Source organism: Monodon monoceros, unplaced genomic scaffold (genome assembly GCF_005190385.1).
Source record: "Monodon monoceros isolate NGI ecotype Baffin Bay Population unplaced genomic scaffold, NGI_Narwhal_1 Super_Scaffold_21, whole genome shotgun sequence".
Lineage (NCBI taxonomy): Eukaryota > Metazoa > Chordata > Mammalia > Artiodactyla > Monodontidae > Monodon > Monodon monoceros.
Window position 1 is genome coordinate 20030777 of NW_021703778.1, and position 23225 is coordinate 20054001.

The 23225-nt window shown below is 36.4% G+C and overlaps 1 protein-coding gene across 2 annotated transcripts in view; it reads left to right on the top strand.

The window, feature by feature from the left end:
- The window catches only part of UPF2 (UPF2 regulator of nonsense mediated mRNA decay), a 94092-nt gene that overhangs the window by 18584 nt on the left and 52283 nt on the right, over nucleotides 1–23225 (top strand). For both annotated transcript variants that reach the window (XM_029237302.1, XM_029237301.1), the window contains exons 4-8: nucleotides 482–642; nucleotides 5800–5997; nucleotides 6482–6631; nucleotides 7894–7997; nucleotides 13005–13090. In XM_029237302.1, coding sequence (XP_029093135.1) covers nucleotides 482–642; nucleotides 5800–5997; nucleotides 6482–6631; nucleotides 7894–7997; nucleotides 13005–13090 — 699 coding nt within the window. The remainder of the gene's footprint in view (nucleotides 1–481; nucleotides 643–5799; nucleotides 5998–6481; nucleotides 6632–7893; nucleotides 7998–13004; nucleotides 13091–23225) is intronic.

The following is a 23225-nucleotide window of genomic DNA, read 5'->3' on the forward strand; positions in this document are numbered from 1 at the left end:
AGTGCTTGCACAGTAGCTTGAGAATTGACTACATGGAAGATGTAGGCTTTTTCAAGATAATCTCGAATCAAATCATTGTGAAAGTTTAAAGGTACTGATTCTTTCTATAACATGCTGTTTTTGAAAACCAACTTGTATGTCTGATGAGAATATGGCTGTAACAAAATACTAAAAATTAGTGGTATACTGTTGAATTTTATATTTCTGCAAGCATAATTGTTAATCACACTTCATGTTTTCTGAAGAACCAATGTGAAAATTTAATTGTTTAAAAAACTTTAATTGTTTAGGTGAATTTGCTGTACAAGTTTTAATTTCAGATACGTCATGAAAGTTAAGTATTAAAAATAAGTTGTTAAAGAAGATTGTGTTAATAAGCTTGTGTGATAAAGTCAAATTTTATGGAACATTCCCAATGTAATAATACATGATCCCATCTATTTTGATAAGATTATCAGATTATTTCATCATTTGTTTATAGGCGTATTCTACATTCTAAAGGAGAGCTGAGCGAAGATAGACATAAACAGTATGAGGAATTTGCTATGTCTTATCAGAAGCTGCTGGCAAATTCTCAATCCTTAGCAGACCTTTTGGATGAAAATATGCCAGATCTTCCTCAAGACAAACCAACACCAGAAGGTAAGATATCCTTAAAAACAAACATTGTGATTTTTTTTAGTAGACAATAATCACTTATATCTTTAGTCTTCTCAGATGTGTAATATTTAAAATGGATGTTTTGAAAAATCTTTAAAATTTTTTAAATGAAGAAGTAGTATTAAGACCTAATAAGAACATTGAAAATCCACTTGAAATGCTTCTCTGAATGGAAAAGGCTTTGCACTTAGAGAATAATAATTAATTCATATGATACGATTAATTTCTTCAGGTTCTTTTCTTTTTTGCGGTATGCGGGCCTCTCACTGTTGTGGCCTCTCCCGTTGTGGGGCACAGGCTCTGGACGCACAGGCTCAGCGGCCATGGCTCACTGGCCTAGCCGCTCCGCAGCATGTGGGATCTTCCCGGACCGGGGCGTGGACCCGTGTCCCCTGCATCGGCAGGCGGACTCTCAACCACTGCGCCACCAGGGAAGCCCTCTTTTCTTTTTTAATAATAAATTTACTTATTTAATTTTTGGCTGTGTTGGGTCTTCGTTGCTGTGCATGGGCCTTCTCTAGTTGCAGTGAGCAGGGGCTACTCTTCATTGTGGTGCGTAGGCTTCTCATCGCGTTGGCTTCTCTTGTTGTGGAGCACGGGCTCTAGGTGTGCAGCCTTCAGTAGTTGCAGCGCATGGGCTAAGTAGTTGTGGCTCACAGGCCCTAGAGCACAGGCTCAGTAGTTGTGGTGCACGAGCTTAGTTGCTCCGCGGCATGTGGGATCTTCCCGGACTAGGTCTCGAACCTGAGTCCCCTGCATTGGCAGGGGGATTCTTAACCACTGCCCCACCAGGGAAGTCCCTTCAGGTTCTTTTGTAATAGATATCCTTAGATTGTGTCTAACAGGGGCCTGTCTTAAACCATACTTGGAAAGATTTACTTTGTTTCTTGGATAGGTAATAAAGTGAATTGGACATTTGTGATACTAATATTTCTGTGCTTATTTTTATTTGTAATTTAGTTTTTTGTTTTTTTTTAAGGCTGAGATTCTACTTTATTTTACTTATTTATTTTTAACATCTTTATTTGAGTATAATTGCTTTACAATGGTGTGTTAGTTTCTGCTTTATAACAGAGTGAATCAGTTATACATATACATATGTTCCCATATCTCTTCCCTCTTGCGTCTCCGTCCCTCCCACCCTCCCTATCCCACCCCTCTAGGTGGTCACAAAGCACCGAGCTGATCTCCCTGTGCTATGCGGCTACTTCCCACTAGCTATCTATTTTACGTTTGGTAGTGTATATATGTCCATGCCACTCTCTCACTTTGTCACAGCTTACCCTTCCCCCTCCCCATATCTTCAAGTCCATTCTCTAGTAGGTCTGTGTCTTTATTCCCATCTTACCCCTAGGTTCTTCATGACATTTTTTTTCCCCTTAGATTCCATATATATATGTGTTAGTATATGGTATTTGTCTTTCTCTTTCTGACTTACTTCACTCTGTATGACAGACTCTAGGTCCATCCACCTCACTACAAATAACTCAATTTCGTTTCTTTTTATGGCTGAGTAATATTCTATTGTATATATGTGCAACATCTTCTTTATCCATTCATCCGATGATGGACACTTAGTTGCTTCCATCTCCTGGCTATTGTAAATAGAGCTGCAATGAACATTTTGGTACATGACTCTTTTTGAATTATGGTTTTCTCAGGGTATATGCCCAGTAGTGGGATGGCTGGGTCATATGGTAGTTCTATTTGTAGTTTTCTAAGGAACCTCCATACTGTTCTCCATAGTGGCTGTACCAATTCACATTCCCACCAGCAGTGCAAGAGTGTTCCCTTTTCTCCACACCCTCTCCAGCATTTATTGTTTCTAGATTTTTTTTTTTTTTTTTTGTTTGTTTGTTTGTTTGCGATATGCGGGCCTCTCACTGTTGTGGCCTCTCCCGTTGCGGAGCAACAGGCTCCGGACGCGCAGGCTCAGTGGCCATGGCTCACGGGCCCAGCCGCTCCGCGGCATGTGGGATCTTCCCGGACCGGGGCACGAACCTGTGTCCCCTGCATTGGCAGGCGGACTCTCAACCACTGGACCACCAGGGAAGCCCTTCTAGATTTTTTGATGATGGCCATTCTGACTGGTGTGAGATGATAATCTCATTGTGGTTTTGATTTGCATTTCTCTAATGATTAATGATGTTGAGCATTCTTTCATGTGTTTGTTGGCAATCTGTATATCTTCTTTGGAGAAATGTCTATTTAGGTCTTCTGCCCATTTTTGGATTGGGTTGTTTGTTTTTTTGTTATTGAGCTGCATGAGCTGCTTGTAAATTTTGGAGATTAATCCTTTGTCAGTTGCTTCATTTGCAAATATTGTCTCCCATTCTGAGGGTTGTCTTTTGGTCTTGTTTATGGTTTCCTTTGCTGTGCAAAAGCTTTGAAATTTCATTAGGTCCCATTTGTTTATTTTTGTTTTTAATTTCCATTTCTCTAGGAGGTGGGTCAAAAAGGATCTTGCTGTGATTTATGTCATAGAGTGTTCTGCCTATGTTTTCCTCTAAGAGTTTGATAGTTTCTGGCCTTACATTTAGGTCTTTAATCCATTTTGAGCTTATTTTTGTGTATGGTGTTAGGGAGTGATCTAATTTCTTATAAGTGATCTTAATCACTTATTGAAGAGGCTGTCCTTTCTCCACTGTACATTCCTGCCTCCTTTATCAAAGATAAGGTGACCATATGTGCGTGGGTTTATCTCTGGCCTTTCTGTCATGTTCCATTGATCTATATTTCTGTTTATGTGCCAGTACCATTACTGTCTTGATTACTGTAGCTTTGTAGTATAGTCTGAAGTCAGGGAGCCTGATTCCTCCAGCTCCGTTTTTCATTCTCAAGATTGCTTTGGCTATTCGGGGTCTTCTGTGTTTCCATACAAATTGTGAAACTTTTTGTTCTAGTTCTGTGAAAAATGCAAGTGGTAGTGTGATAGGGATTGCATTGAATCTGTAGATTGCTTTGGGTAGTAGAGTCATTTTCACAATGTTGATTCTTCCAATCCAAGAACATGGTATATCTCTCCATCTATTTGTATCATCTTTAATTTCTTTCATCACTGTCTTATAATTTTCTGCATACAGGTCTTTTGTCTCCTTAGGTAGGTTTATTCCTAGATATTTTATTCTTTTTGTTGCAATGGTAAATGGGAGTGTTTTCTTAATTTCTCTTTCAGATTTTTCATCATTAGTGTATAGGAATGCCAGAGATTTCTGTGGATTAATTTTCTATCCTGCTACTTTACCAAATTCATTGATTAGCTCTAGTAGTTTTCTGGTAGCATCTTTAGGATTCTCTATGTATACTATCATGTCATCTGCAAACAGTGACAGCTTTACTTCTTCTTTTCTGATTTGGATTCCTTTTTTTTCCTTTTCTTCTCTGATTGCTGTGGCTAAAGCTTCCAAAACTATGTTGAATAAGAGTGGCTTCCCTGGTGGCGCAGTGGTTGAGAGTCCGCCTGCCGATGCAGGGGACACAGTTTCGTGTCCCGGTCTGGGAAGATCCCACGTGGCGTGGAGCGGCTGGGCCCGTGAGCCATGGCCGCTGAGCCTGCGCGTCTGGAGCCTGTGCTCTGCAACGGGAGAGGCCGCAACAGTGAGAGGCCCGCGTACCGCCCAAAAAAAAAAAAAAAAAAAAAGAAGAGTGCTGAGAGTGGGCAACCTTGTCTTGTTCCTGATCTTAGGGGAAGTGGTTTCAGTTTTTCACCATTGAGGATGATGTTGGCTGTGGGTTTGTCATATATGGCCTTTATTATGTTGAGGAAAGTTCCCTCTCTGCCTACTTTCTGCAGAGTTTTTATCATAAATCGGTGTTGAATTTTGTCGAAAGCTTTCTCTGCATCTATTGAGATGACCATATGGTTTTTCTCCTTCACTTTGTTATTATGGTTTATCACGTTGATTGATTTGTGTATATTGAAGAATCCTTGCATTCCTGGAATAAACCCCACTTGATCATGGTGTATGATCCTTTTAATGTGCTATTGGATTCTCTTTGCTAGTATTTTGTTGAGCATTTTTGCATCTATGTTCATCAGTGATATTGGCCTGTAGTTTTCTTTCTTTGTGACATCTTTGTCTGGTTTTGGTATCAGGGTGATGGTGGCCTCGTAGAATGAGTTTGGGAGTGTTCTTCCCTCTGCTATATTTTGGAAGAGTTTGAGAAGGATAGGTGTTAGCTCTTCTCTAAATGTTTGATAGAATTCGCCTGTGAAGCCATCTGGTCCTGGGCTTTTGTTTGTTGGAAGATTTTTAATCACAGTTTCAATTTCAGTGCTTGTGATTGGTCTGTTCATATTTTCTATTTCTTCCTGATTCAGTCTTGGCAGGTTGTGCTTTTCTAAGAATTTGTCCATTTCTTCCAGATTGTCCATTTTGTTGGCATAGAGTTGCTTGTAGTAATCTCTCATGATCTTTTGTATTTCTGCAGTGTCAGTTGTTACTTCTCCTTTTTCATTTCTAATTCTATTGATTTGAGCCTTCTCCCTTTTTTTCTTGATGAGTCTGGCTAATGGTTTATCAATTTTGTTTATCTTCTCAAAGAACCAGCTTTTAGTTTTATTGATCTTTGCTATCGTTTCCTTCATTTCTTTTTCATTTATTTCTGATCTCATCTTTATGATGAATTGACCATTTATGGCAATCTGTCTTATACCAAGTAAATACCAAAAGGAGGGTTGCTTCTTAAGGGTTTATGGTAAGATACCAAAAGGAGTGTTACTTCTTAAGGGTTTATGGTAAGATAAACCATAAACTTGTGATGATAATTATGATATAAATTGTACAGAGGGTTACAAGTCTTAAAACAATGCTTCATAGGGGAGGTGGGACTTTAAGCTGGATGTTTAGGAATGACCAGGCTTATGTATTTCTTATATTGGTTTTAAGTTTTATGAAGGTGGGCGTAATATATCAAATAGCTACTTAATCTCATATCAGTTGCTTAAAACATTTAAGAGAAAAGCATCTTTATCCTGTGCTGTCCTGGTTTAGAGCTTTACTTAAAACACAGTTTGTGATTTTCTGGTAAAGATTGTTACATGAACAGTTCAGAGTGCTTGTGGATTGAAGAAGCATCTGTTAATCAAAACATTCAAGGTTTATTGGTTTTAATTCCTTGTGATTTACTTTATTGTAGAGCATGGGCCTGGAATTGATATATTTACACCTGGTAAACCTGGAGAATATGACTTGGAAGGTGGTATATGGGAGGATGAAGATGCTCGGAATTTTTATGAGAACCTCATTGATTTGAAAGCTTTTGTTCCAGCCATCTTGTTTAAAGATAATGAAAAAAGTTGTCAGAGTAAAGAGTCCAACAAGGATGATTACAAAGGTAAGTGCTGGAGGACAAATTTTTTTATATTGAAGTGCTATAAAGATTAGTTTCAAAATAATATTTGTAAATTTTTTTTTATTTACTAGTTTTGTAATACGAACATTGAGTCACTAGATTAAATGAATGGCAGAATAATATGGGCATCTTAATTAATTTGAGTTCACTTTATCTAATCAGCTTTATCTTCCCCTCATCTTTACCACAGATCCTCATGCCATGTATGTCTCCATTCATCAATTCATCAATCCATCCATCTGTTCATTTCTTCAGTGAACAGATGGCATACAGAATCAAAGAAGTTATGGTCTTTGTTCTCAGTGAACATAATGTATTTTAAAAAATCTGAATATGTCAAATTTCTTGCCAGGTATAAATGTAGATTCTAAGACAAACGATGCAGATTTTGTGAGTCTGTAGTTTTTGCAGCAGGATTTCAATATGACTTTTAATTCAGAGGTACTGATTCTTTGATTTCAAACAGAGGCAAAGGAACCTAAGGATAATAAGGAGGTATCAAGTCCTGACGATTTGGAGCTTGAGTTGGAGAACCTAGAGATTAATGATGACACTTTGGAGCTAGAGGGTGGAGATGAAGCTGAAGATCTTACAAAGAAACTTCTTGATGAGCAAGGTAAACACTTTTGCCAAAAATTTTAATTTTTGACTAGTTTTTTTTTTTTTTTAAATGTCTGTTTTATTTTATTTATTTTTGGCCACACTCTGCAACTTGTGGGATGTTAGTTCCCTGACCAGCGATTGAACCCGGGCCCTCGGCAGTGAGAGCACGGAGTCCTAAACACTGGACTGCCGGGGAATTCCCAAGTTTTGATTAGTGTTTCTACACAAAGCCCTCGCCTGAGAATATGGGTCTTTACTCTTTTATTCCTTGTTTTTCTGTTGTTTCTAGGCTATCACTTTTTTGGAATTTGATTTGGAACAGAAATACTACATGTCCTATATTATGTGGCTACAAACTTTAGTGATAATCTGAATGTTAATATATATTTCTTACACTTCTCTACTTGCTAGCATTGTCCTTAATGTATTCTAATGCTGATATAATGTTTACAGTCTTAACATAAGTGTATTTGAAAGTTGAGAGTTAAAAAGACAATTAGTATATCAGTTCATCTGTGGTAATTTTATCTTTATAATTGAGTAATGTTTTATATTTAGTAATAAAATTATCACATTGTTAATTATTTCCTGAATACTTCCCATCAAGTTTCTTTATTAGTTAGGATTCTTTATTAGAAAGATACCTTCTGTCAGTATTGCTTGTCTCTCTATGGACTTCATTGTTTCCTACTGCAGATTCTGTTTATCCATGTCATGAAGGGAGTGAGGCATGGCTGGAGGCTACCCTTGGCTCAAACCAGTTAGTGACATCAGAAGAAAGGAGGGCTTGTCTCCCACTGTCTGTGTATAAGCCTCATGGAGGGACTTGGCTAGTCCTGTGTCATGCTTGCCTGTGGCCGTGAGGAGTGGTGGTGTCTGTGCTTGGGCAGCACCCTTCCCCATCAGAATCCCACGGATTGCCTTCGAGGGCAAGCGATGATCGTACTGTTAATTGAAGACATGGGAGAAGGGATGCATGCATGACAGATGAAAATAGCAGATCTACTATAAAACTACATGCAACTTATGACTTATCATGTAAAAGTTTGCCTTTTTATAGTTGATATCTGAAAGACAGTAGTGATTTAGGGTTATGATTCTAAAGATACCCACACTTTCTAGGGTAATATCTCAAAAAATGCTTCATTTTTTCATGAGTAGGAAAAGTGCTCTAGATTATCTATGCCTCAGATAACTTCTTACTGGATGTTTTTATTCTTATATTGTCTACGTATATATATTTTTAAACCTATTTAAAAACGAATTTCATGTTAGAACAAGAGGATGAAGAAGCCAGCACTGGATCTCATCTCAAGCTCATAGTAGATGCTTTTCTCCAGCAATTGCCCAACTGTGTCAACCGTGATCTGATAGACAAGGTATGATTGCCTCTGTGTGACTTTACTCAAGCACGTAGACCTTGTAGGATAGCTTGAATTAGGAACGTCTATGGTTTTTGGACTGTTGCGGCTGTAGAATGAACCATTTCTTCAAATGGAATCTAATATGGGAATTCAAAATAAACACATACAGTGGTAGCCAATTTGTAGATGTTGTGTTTGGGGGTGGAACTGTCTCTAGAATGCTGTTAGCTTGACACCTCTCCCCTTCACATAGGGATTCCTCAGTGTGGGAAATACTGTGTTAGACCAGAAGTTCTTAAAGTATGCTCTGTAGATTCCTGGTGTCTTCTGAGGCACTTTCAGGGGTCTGTAAGGTCAAAACTCTTTCCATACTAATACTAGGATTTTTTTTCCCCACTTTTTCACTGTTTTTGACATTTGCAAAAGTGGTGATGGGTAAAGCTGCTGGCATTTTAACACGAATCAAGCTGCATGGGTAGCAGACTGTACTAGTAGCCACTGCCGTGCATTTGCAATTAAAAGAACAATGCTACTTTCACTTAAGAATCTCTGATGAATCCATAAAAATTGGAGTAATTTTGTTTCATTTCAGTCTTCGAGTACACTTCCTTTTTTTTTTTTTTTTTTTTTTGCGGTACGTGGGCCTCTCACCATTGTGGCCTCTCCCGCTGCGGAGCACAGGCTCCGGACGCGCAGGCTCAGCGGCCATGGCTCACAGGCCTAGCCGCTCCGCGGCATGTGGGATCTTCCCGGACCGGGGCACGAACCCATGTCCTCTGCATCGGCAGGCGGACTCTCAATCACTGTGCCACCAGGGAAGCCCAAGTACACTTCCTTTTAACTTGATAAAATAAGGACGTGTAAAGCACATATACTGTCTCAAAATTGCCTCGAGAAAAGGTTGCCTCAATCATTTGTGTGATTGAGTTGCAAGCTAAACTAGTTGCTTTTTACATAGAATACTGTTTTTACTTGAAAGAACTGATGGACAAACTGTGGTTATTCAGACGTGGGTGTTTAGCAGACATTTTTCTAACATGAACAGGTGAGCCTCTCACTTCAAGGGAAACAACTAAAAGTATTTATTGCCAGTGGATAAATTTGACTTTCCAGCAAAAATTAGAATTTTGGAAAACTTCTGTTCACCACCATGAGCTTGACATCTTCCCAGTTCTTTTCTGAAGAGGCTTTATTGGTGAGACTTTTCTGATAAGATGAGTGGTGATGTCAAATAATGTAATTTAAAAATACTGTGTAAGTGTTTGGAAGATCTGCATAGCTCAGTGAACCATTGTTCTGAATTACCAGTACATAAGGTCAACAAAATCTTGATTGGATATTAAAAATTCACTCAGTGCAAGATAGACCAATGGATTTTAATCTAGCAGAGCATGAGAAGTTGATTGATACAGTTTCAGATTTCACATTGCAACTGATGTTTAAGAAACTACCACTTGTCAAGTTTTGGTGAAGTATCAAAGAATATCTATAATTACTGAAAACAATATTAAAATATGCCTCCCTTTCCAGCTACATATATGTGTGAAACTGGAGTTTCTTTTTTTTTTTTTTTTTTTTAATTAATTAATTTATTTTTGGCTGCGTTGGGTCTCTGTTGCTGCGTACAGGCTTTCTCTAGTTGTGGCACGTGGGCTTGTTGCAGAGCACGGGCTCCAGGTGCTCGGGCTTCAGTAGTTGCAGCATGTGGGCTCAGTAGTTGTGGTGCACGGGCTTAGCTGCTCCACCACATGTGGGATCCTCCTGGACCAGGGCTTGAACCCGTGTCCCCTGCATTGGCAAGTAGATTCTTAACCACTGCACCACCAGAGAAGTCCCTGGAGTTTCTTCATATACTTCATCCAAAACAACGTGTCACAACAGATTGAGTGCAGAAATAGATACGAGAATCTATAGATATGAAAATCTAAGGTATCTTCTAGAAGAATACCACTCTTCTGTCACTAAATTTTTTTTCATTAAAAAAAATTTTCCAAAAAATGTTAACAACTAATAGATTTATTGGTATTTTTATGTGAATTAATATTTTGAAAATTTCTCAGTTTTAACTTCTAAAAACAGTAACTGCTGATAAACATATTAACCCACAAAAACAAAGTTCTTTCAGGTCCTTAATAATTTTTAAGAGTATAGGACACTCTTGAGACCCAAAGTTTGAAAATCATTGCTTTAAATCATTTTTAAGTCAAGGTGTAATGTAATCTTTTATCCTTTTTTCTCCCCATAATGTATTGAGGGTTCCCTATAGAGTACTACAGACATCAAGTTGTTTTTTGACTTTCAGCTTGTTTAGCTCTTCTACAAATAATTTAGATGTGTTTCAGTAACTATTCATATAATCAAATAGGCTTGAAAAAAATTCGAAATTGGCTAATCACCTCTTGGAGTAATTAGGTCAATGTACAGTTTTCAAAAACTTAGTAATTACAACATTTATTTCTGTTTTCTGAAGAGATAGTCTCTTTTTTCTTTCATCTGTAGAATATAGCAGAGACTACCTTTTAAACAACTGCTTGTTTTCCTAAGGTTGGGATATGATTGAATTTTTCCCCTGCTAAATTTTCATATATTCACTGGATATCAGCAGGATGAGAGATACCTTGACATGCCTGCCACACCCTTGTAGCCATTTTGAGTGCTATCCTGAAAGTTGAGTGGGAAGATCTCATGTGAATCTGTATTGGAAAGTATCCTGCAGTGCCCAGCTCAGTAATGACCATATGTTAAATTCTGGGTTAGCTCTTGGAGGTTCAGATGGAAAATAGGAGGTTACCCTGCCCTGTTGGACCCCAGTGGGTTCCTCCTGGGAGTCAGCTTCCTCATGAAAGGAATTTTTTCCATCTATATTGGCAGAGTTCCAAATGGCTTAAGAGGGAAAAGTAGTTGGAAAATAGAAAAATCTAAGAATTCTTTTGAATTCAGTACTTATGTAACAATATATAACCTGAAGTGAAGATTTCTTTTAGGTGACTTCTGCAGGTAATGTCATTCATGGTGATGCTTATTTCTGCATGCATTTGATGATCAGAAGAGTTTATTTTTACTTAAAAAAATAAAAAATGATTGTTGAACTGTCTTTCATTTACTTACAACGTTTTGAAACAAGTTTTCAAAAACTGCTTGTTGAGTTGTCAGGCAGCACTTGTAACCCGGGCAGACAGACACCACACCAGTGATTCCTTTGCTTTCATTTCTCCCCAAAGGGCAGGGCTGGTTAAATCTAAGAATTAATATACATGTGGAGCTTTTTTTTTTCTTTTTAATTTCCTCAAATTTATTAATTCTGGCAGTTTTCATGTAGTCTTTTATTCATTTATTCTACATATTTATTGAGCCACCACTATGTGTACCAGGCATTTACATGTTTACGAACTCCTAATCTTTGCAGAGTTTTGAGCATTGTAGTTTTTTTCCATCTAACTGGCCTTTGATTATTGTGATAGGAAAAGTGTTTATTGCCTGTTAAAGGATAATGTTCTAAAATAGTTATTGAAGTACATCTTATTTTTTGTTTCCTAATTTATGTTGAAACATAGGCCATTATTAGCCATTAAAATTTTTTCTTTATATTTTTCAAAAAATGTTGATTTGAGGGGTGTGTGTGTGTGAAGTTTTCCAGTGTTAACCAATTTTCTTTTCTGAGTACATGACCTTTGGGATTTTTATTATACTAGTCCAGAATTTTTCAGTGTTTCATATGGGTGAATTACTTGAAGGAACTTTAGTATATTTTCAGCTTTTCTCTTTGTTATTCTAATTAGCTGTAAGAAGCTTTAATGTTATATAATATAAACTTTAATAAAATGTATTATACTCCCTTTACAAGCAGAAGAAAAAATTTACATTGGTTTTACTTTTGACTAATAGTGACAGTTTCAATCTTGGTGAATACTTTCAATGTGAGTTAGTTTCCTGGGTTTGAATCTAATCACCATTAGTTGTGTCATTTTTTTCAGCAAAAGTTTTAATCAAATGGGAGGTGTTTCAGTGAGTGTATTGTTGAAGAGTTGAACCCCTTTGTAGGGAAGTCTGAGGATCTTTGTTACCTGATCCTCAAATCTACCTAAAGATTGGGATTAATGATAAAATAATCATGCGAACCTATGGAAGGAAAATACTTGAGATACCCAAAAGGATATTTGATAATAGTTTTTTTCTTTTTAAAGTATAACTTAAACTTGTTATTTTCTTAAACCATGTATATTGAAAATCTTTGATAATGTTTAAAATATATATATACCTATATTTAAAAAATACCAACTACTCATAGTTTTGTTTTCTAATGGCTTCCCGGAACATACACTTCTCGTAGCTTTTCTTTTACACTTATATTAGATGTTAGACATATTGATGAAATATTGAACACATTTTCGTTATTAAAATATAGAATAGTGGATTGCTATACTAAATAATAATTATGGGTATTTATTGTAGTCCTATGATGTGGTTTCTTTAGTTTGTTACCAGATCTGACTGTTGACAGTAAACATTTTTACTCAGTGTTGAAGCACTTACTCATACATGTTTCTGGGGATAATCTGTGTCTATGTCTCATACGTAGTTGGTCTTTATTCTTTTTTGGTTATCCTTATTAGCATTAGTAATTTTCTTGGTTCCTGGCTTCTTGTTACTTTGTACATTTTACCAGAAAACTTTCCTGATATTAACATTGATTTATGAGATCAAAAGCATGGATTGCACATTTCATATAGTTATTTGCCAAACATGTCATGGTGGGTCTTCAATCTACTCACTTGAAATTCTGTTTCTAACACTAGGTTGCAATTAAAAAGTTTATGAAACATATATTTTGAGATATATAAGGAGAGAGGAGTTTAAGCTTAGTGATCTTTAAAGTTTGGGATATGCTTATAATACTAGTGTCTTAAAACCATTGTGAACTGTTTAGGAACTATTAGAAATCCATTGTAGCATGCAGAATTTCTGCTTTCAGTAGCTAAATGGAGATTTTTTTAAGAAAAAAGTTTGCTTTTTCTCCTATAGGCAGCAATGGATTTTTGCATGAACATGAACACAAAAGCAAATAGGAAGAAGCTGGTCCGGGCGCTCTTTATAGTTCCCAGACAAAGGTAGGTAAAAAAAAAAAAAAAAAGAGTAATTTCTTAGTGTTTTTACCCTGCAATGATGATTGTAAGGTCTAAGTTCTTGTTTATTTATCTCTTAGAAAATATCCCTTGTCAACAGAACTTATTATCATTGTTGTTAGCATATTTTCTAGAACTTATTTCTCATTGATTTTTGTTCATGAGCTCTAGTGGGAATATTTCTTCTGATGCTTTCTTGTTATTTTGAGAGAAAAAATTTAAGAATTATAGGAACTTAAGTAACTTAATCATTGCTAGAAGCAACTTGTTTACACTTTTGCCTCTGAGGGAAAAAATAATAAATGGTATATCTTCTTTTGGAGAGTTTTTATTTTGTAGAAAGATCAGACTAAATTGATTGTATCTAATTTTTAAGAGTTGTGTTTAAATGAAAAATTTCAAGTTTTTTTTTTGTAATTATGCTAGTTTGGACTTGGAAGTCACATTAGTGATTATGTTGCTGGTAATTCAAGAAATTATGAATAATGCTGGTAGACAATTCTAATGCTCTAACTTACACTAAATAAAAACCCCTACTTCACCCGCATATTTTAGGACCACAACAGGTCATAGATTGTTGACCTTAGGAACCTGGAGGAGATCCATTTCTGTTTATTCAACAGTGAATAATTAAAGGATTTTGTTAGCTATTATCATGATTACATACATCATAGCTAAGATATATACTTTCCCCAGAAGATACGGATTCTGAGGGATTTCACTAAAGATTTCTTAAGCAAACTTTTAATTTGGTTCATTCATTGGTCTCTTAAGTGGTAACATTTCGCAGTGAAACCAAATCACTACTTTTTTCCTTTATATTGGTTTTTATCTCCTTGTCAGCAGCATTAATGAGCACTTGTTTTTTCATTTTAGTGGGACAAGGGAGATGGAATGTGCTAATATAGTGAGTAGATAATTCAGAATTATCTAATTGAGAAAATCATAGATGAATTATTTTTATTATGTAAAATTATGTACTGCATTTCATCAAATCTGAGGTGCTGTCAGTTATGAGGTGCATCATTATTTCATGTACAACTAAGAAAGAAAAGAATATTGCCAGTTACTTTTAAGCCTTTGATTGTGAGACACATTTTACTTTCAAACTCAAAATTTCAAACTCCAATGTTTTTTTCCTTAATATTTTGGACCAGTTTTTTAAACTGATTCTTTTCTTTACCTATACAGTGGAGTGTTTACTTTCATAGTTTTCTTTTCAACTGTTTATTTGAATGAAGAAACGTAGTAACAATTATCTGGACTTCTAGCATAGAATGAACCAAATTTAGCAAAAATAAAAGGCTTTGTTAACAAAAGAAATTATGCAGTAATATTAAATAGTTTACTTATAAGAGAGCATCTTGTCTCCCTTTATCCCCATTCCTTCCCACTCCCTCACCCCAGAGAAAACTCCTGAAAAACTATATACTATTACTTGGTTTTATGCCAGTTACATCCTTTATAAGTGGATTTATCTGCTTAGCTCAGCAGTTGGCTGCAAATTAGAAGTAGTTGGAATCTGCTAGAAACAGACTTGAAAGTAGTAGGAAGTGACAATTATGGTTTGAGAGGAGAGAAAAAAATAAAGATACAAGTACTTAAAATGTATATCCTTTTGGAGCTATGAGGAAGAGACCACATAGTCTTATATACCTGAAATATATAAATATAATAATTTAGGTTTCTTATATTCAGCCTGAGTGATCAGGAAAGGTTAAATTATGTTCTAAAATTTATTCATTAACTAAGGGTCTACTCTATACTGTGATTAGTGCTGGAGATACAGTGGTGAACAAGACAGATTCAACTCGTATTCATGCAGCTTACAGTTTTGAGAGGAAGAAAGAGAATTCTAAGTGCAGTTGACAGGAAGAATCCCAGCATGCTTTGAAGTATGTAACACGGGGAACTGATTGACTTAGTCTCGGCAGTAAGAGAAGGCTGCCTGGAACAAGGGTCATTTAATCCGAGACCTGAGAAAGGAATGAGCTAGGTGAGGGATAGATGAGGAGAGGGAACGTAGAAAGCATTTCTGATAGAGGCAACAGAACCAGAGACAGGAAAGGTCACACATCAAAACTACTGAAAAAACCTGTTTCTTGGTTTCCCTGGACATTGTTGTCTAGACTAAGCTGCAGGAGGGAGGCCATGTTTACTTCTTTATCCTCAGCACTGAGCACAATGCCGCAAAGACAGAAGGTGATAAACTTATGTAACCTGGTATTTACAATGCCCTTACTCATCTAGCCCCTTTTCAGCTTCTTCAGTCGTCATTCTAGCCACTCTTGGAAAATCCTGATCTGTAACGATTTCTTGAATACCCTTTGTTCTCTGCTTCCAAGCCTCTGCTTTCTACTCTATCTGGGATATCCTGTATTTTTCCACCAAAAAATCTCCAGTCTTGAACTCTTAGCGTAAGAGTTATCTTCTCTGAACAACCATCTTTATTTCCCTTACGTATATATAGGTGCTCTTTAATAGACTTTCGACTTAATGTCTTCATACATACAAAGAATTCGGCACGTTACATTAGGCATATTGGGTCAGTGTTGGTTTGCGCCTGTACCCCTATGAAACTGTAAAAATATGGGCCCTTTAAAAGAGGACTAGATCTTTTCATTTTGAACATCTACAACATCAACTGTAGTGTTTGATACACAGTAAGGGCTTGAAAATATTTGATGAATTAATATTGGTCATATGCAAATTTAAAATTTTATTTAAAAAATAAGTAATGCACTCACAGGACTCAGAACACTGAAGTATAGAACATTGTGCTGAAAATTATCTTTCCCATCCTTGTCTCCCCATCTACCCAATTCCTACTCCTCCCAGTAGGAAACCGCTGTCTTGATTCTTGCATCCTTCCAAAGTTTCTTTTGCATGTGCAAGAACATGCGAACATTCTTATATTTCCTGCTTTTTTACACAAGGGCAACTTCTTATACCTATTGTTCTGAACTTTACTGTTTTCACTTAACAGTATATCTTGGAAATCTTTTCATGTCTATACATAAAGATTTCTATTGTTCTTTTTAAAGCTGCAGTGTTTCTTTTTATGAATGTACTGTATTTAACCACTTTGGACTTCCAGTCTTTGCCATTACAAACAGCCCTGTATTTGTATAATACCTTTCCTTTCTTCTTCCTCCTCTTCATTATGTTAGCTAGTAGTTTATTCATTTTAGTTTTTTTCACACACATACACACACACACACACACACATACACACACACACAAAACCCAGCCTCTAGATTATCTATGTATTTATTCTCCTGTTTTACTGTTTTCTTACTCATTATTTTTGGATTTTATCTTGATTTTCTTCTTTTTTGGTTTCTTTAATTCATTTTGTTCCTTTTTTGGCATTTATATTATATATTGCTGTCCTCTGACCCTGGTTTTAGCTGTATCTCTTAGTTCTGACATGTGGTGATTTCTATTTTTATGTTTTCTGGAAATTCTCCAATTTCAGTTTGTTTTTACATTGTTACCTAAGGAGATATTTGAGAGAGTTTTGAAATTTCCAGGTAGTGGGACTTTTTTGTTTTGTTTTCTGGTTAATCATATTTTTATTGCACTGTGATTAGAGAATACTGTGTTACTTGTGCTTTATGGAATTTTTAAAAATTTTCTTGTGGCCTATTATGTAGTCAGTTTTCATGAACATTCCACAAACATTTTTGGAAAAAGGGGCGCCTCTCTCTTTGTGTGGCATCTCCCTCCCCTCCCCCCAAAGGACATGGATCCTAGTGAATGTCTTTATTCTTCTCTATGGCCAGGATTCCCTCCTTTATCCATTTAGCCCCTCCAGCCTGAGCCGACTATAAAAACCAGAATGAATCATTTTATAGTTACTTGAGTGCCTATGACTGTGAGGACCCGAAGGTTTTATATGTGTGTATATGTGGTAGAGAATTTAAGCTGTCTTACCTAGTTTGTATAGTTTGGTTTAGGAAGCACTAAACTAGATAACTTTTTAAGGTTTTTACAGTTCTTTTCTTTAAAAAAAACAAAAACAAAAAAAACAGGCTTTATTGGAATATAATTCACATAACCATACAGTTCACCCATTTGAAGTATACAGTTCAATGTTTTAAATATATTCAACTATCACAACAATAAAATTTGAAAACATTTTTGTCCCCCTAAAAGAAACCTTATATCTATTAGCAGGCAGTTCCATTCCCTCCCTGCCCACTCTCTCCCCTGTCCTAAGAAACCACTAATCTACTTTCAGTCTCTATGGATTTACCTATTCTGGGTATTTCCTATAAATGAAATCATAAAATATGCGGCCTTTTGTGCCTGACTTCTTTCGCTTAGTAGGTTTTCAAGATTGATCCATATCATAGCATGTATTAAAATTTCCTTCTTTTTTAAGGCTGAATAATATTTCATTGTATAGATATATACCACATTTTGTTTACCCATTTGTCAGTTGATGGACATTTGAGTTGTTTCCACTTTTTAGCTATTATGAATATGCTGTTGTGACTCTTTGTGTACAAGTTTTTGTGTGGTCTTTGTTTTCAGTTCTCTTGAGTGTATACCTATGAGTGGAATTGCTGTGTTTTAGGGTAACTATGTTTAACATTTTTAGTAACCACTAAACTATTTTTCGCAGTGGCTGCATTTTACATTCCCAGCAGCAATGTGTGAAGGTTCCGGTTTCTCCATATCCTTACCAACAGTTGTTGTTGTCCCCGTTTTGATTATAGCCATCTTAGTGTGTAGTGGAATCTTATCTCACTGTGGTTTTGATTTGCATTTCTCTAATGGCTAATTATTTTGAGCATTTTTTCATGTGCTCATTGGCCATTTGTATGTCTTCTTTGGAAAATGTTCTGTTCAAATCCTTTACCTCCTTTTAAGTTGTATTATTTGTCTTTTTATTATTGTTGTATGAGTTCTTTATATATACTTTGTACACGTCTCTTATCAGATATAATTTGCAGATGGTTTCTTTCATTCTGTGAGTTGTCTTTCACTTTCTTGGTATCATTTGCAGCACAAAAGTTTTAAAAATTGATTTATTCCATCTTTACAGTTCTTAAATGTCTGATGTGGAGCACTGTTTTAACTTTCAGTTGTGTTCTTCCTTCATTAAATAAACAGTGGTTTAAAAAAAATCTCAAAAGGCTGGCATTATATCTCTTAGCCTGTTAATTTGAAGGAATCCACAGAAATGAAATCTACTAGAAACCTCCTTAATTATATATTTATATATCATCCTACAGTTAATTTGTAGTATAACTGTCCACACATATAATTGAAATTCCACATAAAGTGCTTACATCTTTTAAAAAAAATTTTATTGAAGTATAGTTGATTTACAATGTTAATTTCTGCTGTACAGCAAAGTGACTCAGTTATACATGTATATATTCTTTTTCATATTTTCCATTCTGGTTTATCACAGAATATTGATATTTCCCTGTGCTATACAGTAGGGCCTTGTTGTTTATCCATCCCATATATACTAGTTTGCATCTGCTAATCCCAAGTGCCCAACCCTTCCCTCCCCAACCTGACCTCACCTTTGGCAACCACAGGTCTGTTCTCTACGTCTGTGAGCCTGTTTATGTTTTGTTTCATAGATGTATTCATTTGTGTTGTATTTTAGATTCCACATATGATATCATGTGGTATTTGTCTTTCTCTGTCTGACTGACTTCGCTTAGTATGATAATCTCTAGGTCCATCCATGTTGCTACAAATGGCCGAGTAGTATTCCACTGTATATATGTACCACATCTTCTTTATCCATTCATCTGTCCATGGACATTTAGGTTGTTTCCATGTCTTGGCTATTGTACAAGCTGCTATGAACATAGGGATGCATGTATCTTTTCAAATTATAGTTTTGTCTGGGTGTATGCCCGGCAGTGGGATTGCTGGATCATATGACATAAAGTGCTTACATCTTAAGTATATGTGTATATCCACACCTAGATCAAGATAGAGAACATTCCTAGCCCCTCCAGAGGTTCCCTCACCTAAGCAAACTTTCAGGTGTAAAGTCAGCCAGAATCAGGGAGCGTACCTAAGCATCTCTTAGTTCCTTGTTTTGAATATAGATGGACCTGGTATTGGTTTTAGTGACTTTGAAGCCATATGGATTTTGCCGTGTTTTAGCAGATGGATGTATGTTCAGAATCTCTTTACATTAATATAAACAGAATATTCTACAGAGGTGAAGTGCTTCACTTAAGCCTTGGACAGCTTTTCCTGATCCAGCTTTTAGGAGCATTTGCTGGAGTTTTTGTGAGAGTCTTATAATTTGACCTCCCCTTGCTAAAAAATGAGAAACTGAGTTTTGGGAAATCTGTTAGCATGTTGCACCACTTGATGGCACTGTTGAATTGGGAATGTGAATGTTGTGGAAAAAGTCATCAGAGCATTTGGTTGTCAATTTCCGAGTAAATGATCCCAGTCTTTTGTTTATTATATTTTCTCTTTTTTGAATCATCATCTGCTTTGGTGTTTCCTGTGAAGAAAAACCTTTGTATTCTTTAATTGAGCAGTAACAGTGTTCTTTCACATTAATTTTTTTCTAGACATTTTTGAGCACAGATACAATTAATAGCTTTCAACAGTTAAATTCTTTAGATTTTAAAGAGACAGAAAAAAGCTGGACTTTTTTTTGAAAGCTGATTGATTACGAAATAAAAGCCTTTAAGATTCCTTTTTTTTCCCCCTCAGGAACAAAAGTATGTTATCCTGCTTTCCTGTTCTTACTTGTAGTTAGTAACTGGATGTTTACTTAGTTGATGATCATTAACTGCTTGTAGGATACTTAAATGTGTGATTTAGGAGACCTTGAAAGTATAAGCAAGGTTTTATTATTTAAGAAAAAAACACTCTTTTTAAATGGTTCACTCATTAATTGTTGGTAAAAATAATTATCACTCTCAGAAGATTATAAAATTCAGTTTTCAAAGGAAGGGTCTAAGTTTATTTTCTAGTTCACTTTTAGAAAAGTCAAATAAAATAAAATATCTAGCTTAAAATTTAACACAGAAATTTGCTTTTTATGTTGATTAAAGTGTTTGATAATTTTCATGTGATTGATATAGCATTTAGCACTCCATTCCCTTTGGGCTTGCATTTGTAGGAAGGTGGAAAGACAGAAAAACATACTTAAATAGGACTAACATTGAAAAAATATATAATTTCTTGTATTTGCATCATAGGGGATCTTACTTTGTGAAGTAAGGAATGAACATTCACAGAACTTGGAAGATTTAAGTGGGGCAGGATGACATTTAGTATCAACGATCCATTTAATTGTAAAAAGTATAGTGGAAAAAGGAATTTTAGGAATTTCTTAGTTTGAGAAGGATTTGGTGAGTTTATTAGTAGAGGATTCTGGGAAAACAGAATATCTGGCTTTACTTCCATATGACCAATTCTGAAAGAAACAAAAACTAGGATTACTAACTACTTAGAAAGGCTTAATTAAAAGAGTTAAGATCTTCTAGGGGATCCTTAACCTAATTTTTAAATTCCTGTTGAAGCTGAAAGTGCTGACCTGTGTTGTTAGTTTACTGATGTTACTCTGCATGGATAACACAGGCTGCTTTACTTTAAAATGGGTGGCTCTATCCACCTTTCTTTGGGGGCTGGGAAAAAGCTTTGAAGTATCAATAGATTGAGCCAATTGGAAGAATAAAAAAAAATGAAGCAAAGTATAGGTGACTTGACCAGGAAAAGAAGAAAAAAGGAAATGACATAGTTTGATTAAAATTTTTTGCTTCTACGTGTTATAATCTCAATTTTTTTTTTTTTGCGGTACGCGGGCCTCTCATTGCTGTGGCCTCTCCCGCTGCGGAGCACAGTCTCCGGACGCGCAGGCTCCGGACGCACAGGCTCAGCGGTCATGGCTCACGGGCCCAGCCGCTCCGCGGCATGTGGGATCTTCCCGGACCGGGGCACGAACCCGCGTCCCCTGCATCGGCAGGCAGACTCTCAACCAGTGCGCCACCAGGGAAGCCCTATAATCTCAAATTTTGTTGAAAAATACATTGAAAAAGACAATCAAGATTAGTATTAATTTTGTAAACTCAGAAGCTAATTCTTAAAAAAAAAATCCAGGTAGAGAACCATTTAGAAAATATAAAGAAAACATTAAAAAGTTTAAGAATAAGCCAGATGATATACTAGAAGTTTAAAAAAACCACTTGAAAACCTCAGTGAAACAAGTAATTTTTTTGGAAAAAATACACATTTTCAAACTTGATTCAATCAAGACAAAATTAAATAGACCAGTGATTATGGAAGAAAATGTAAAAAATTATCAGAGTAATTTCTTTGCTGTATCGTTTTTTCCAGAGCATAGGAAGGAGAACTTCCCATTTCATAATATGAAGAAATAGGCAAAATCTTAACAAAAAAAAGAGCGAGGATGTTAAAAGTGTGGACCGGTCTCACTTTTTAATGTCGATATAAAAATTCTAAGTAAAATACTAACAAATTATATTTAATAGTATATTAGAAACAAACATCCAGCATGATCAAAGAGGATTGATCTTAGGAATGAAAAGCTACTTTAAACAGGAAACTTATTTTTTATTTTTATTTTTTTGCGGTACATGGGCCTCTCACTGTTGTGGCCTCTCCCGTTGCGGAGCACAGGCTCCGGACACGCAGGCTCAGAGGCCATGGCTCACGGGCCCAGCCGCTCTGCAGCATGTGGGATCTTCCCGGACCGGGGCACGAACCCGTGTCCCCTGCATCGGCAGGTGGACTCTCAACAACTGTGCCACCAGGGAAGCCCAGGAAACTTATTAATATATGTAACACCAGTAGGGAAAATAAACTATATGATTATCCCATTGACTGCATAAAAGATATTTGATAGGGCTTCCCTGGTGGCGCAGTGGTTAAGAATCCGCCTGCCAATGCAGGGGACACAGATTCGAGCCTTGGTCCTGGAAGATCCCACATGCTGAGCAGCAGCTAAGCCCGTGTGCCACAACTACTGAGCCTGCACTCTAGAGCCCGCCAGCCACAACTACTGAGCCCACGTGCCACAACTACTGAAGCCTGCGTGCCTAGAGCCCATGCACCACAACAAAGAGTAGCCCCCATTCACTGCAACTAGGGGAAGCCCGCGCGCAGAAACAAAGACCCAACTCGGCCAAAAATAAATAAATAAATTAATTAAAAAAAAGATATTTGATAAACTAGTGCTTGTTTGATAAAATATAAAAGTTGATCAAATTTAATATTATTCTTATAAAAATTGGATACTTCATTAATATGAAGAATAGCTTAGAATAAAAGCTGACAGTAAGAAATATCTATCAAGCACCTATGAACAAGTAAGTAAATTATATATGTTAGAAGGTGATAAACTCTATTTAAAAAATAATAGTGCAGGGTAAGGGGCTGGGGGGTGGGATGGATTTGCAGTTTCAATGGTGTATTCAGAATGGGTCTCATGGAGGGGGTGTCATTGGAACTAAGACTTGACCTTTGTGAGGGAGTAAGTGGCAGAGATATTTGGGGAAAGCAGACTCCAGCTACTGAGAGCCAGTGCTGAGGCTCTGAGGATTACTGGGGGTCCAGTGAGACTGGACAGAATAGTAAGAGATGAGGTCAGGTCAATTCATGAGGTCACAGAAGTGCTGTTTGAGAGAATTAGAGCCTGAGCCTCCCGACTCCCAGTGCATTACTCTTTGTTATCCCATGACCTCAACTCTTGAGTCTTATTTTTCTGACCTGTAGTTGTGGCAGTTGGGAGGGGTAGAACCTGGGGCATAGGTTTAAAGTCCTATATTTGTAATTGATCATGAACTGAGAGAAAAAGTATTTTTTGCTAAAGTGGATATGAAAAAGCTAACGTTCCAACTAAAATATAATAATATATTAAAGTATAATATTCTAACTAAAGTTTGAAAGTTTAGAAAGTAAATTTGGTATTAGTATGAATCCATCTATTATGCATGAAAATTACGTGTGCAGTTGCCCTAGGCTTTTTTTTCCCCACACTAGCAGACGTTAAGAAAATTATTACATATTTGTGAGAGTGTCTTACAGGATACCTCTTTTTTGTAACATCAACAAGGAGTAATGTGACCCACATGTGTGCATTTTATGTGTGACAGGAACT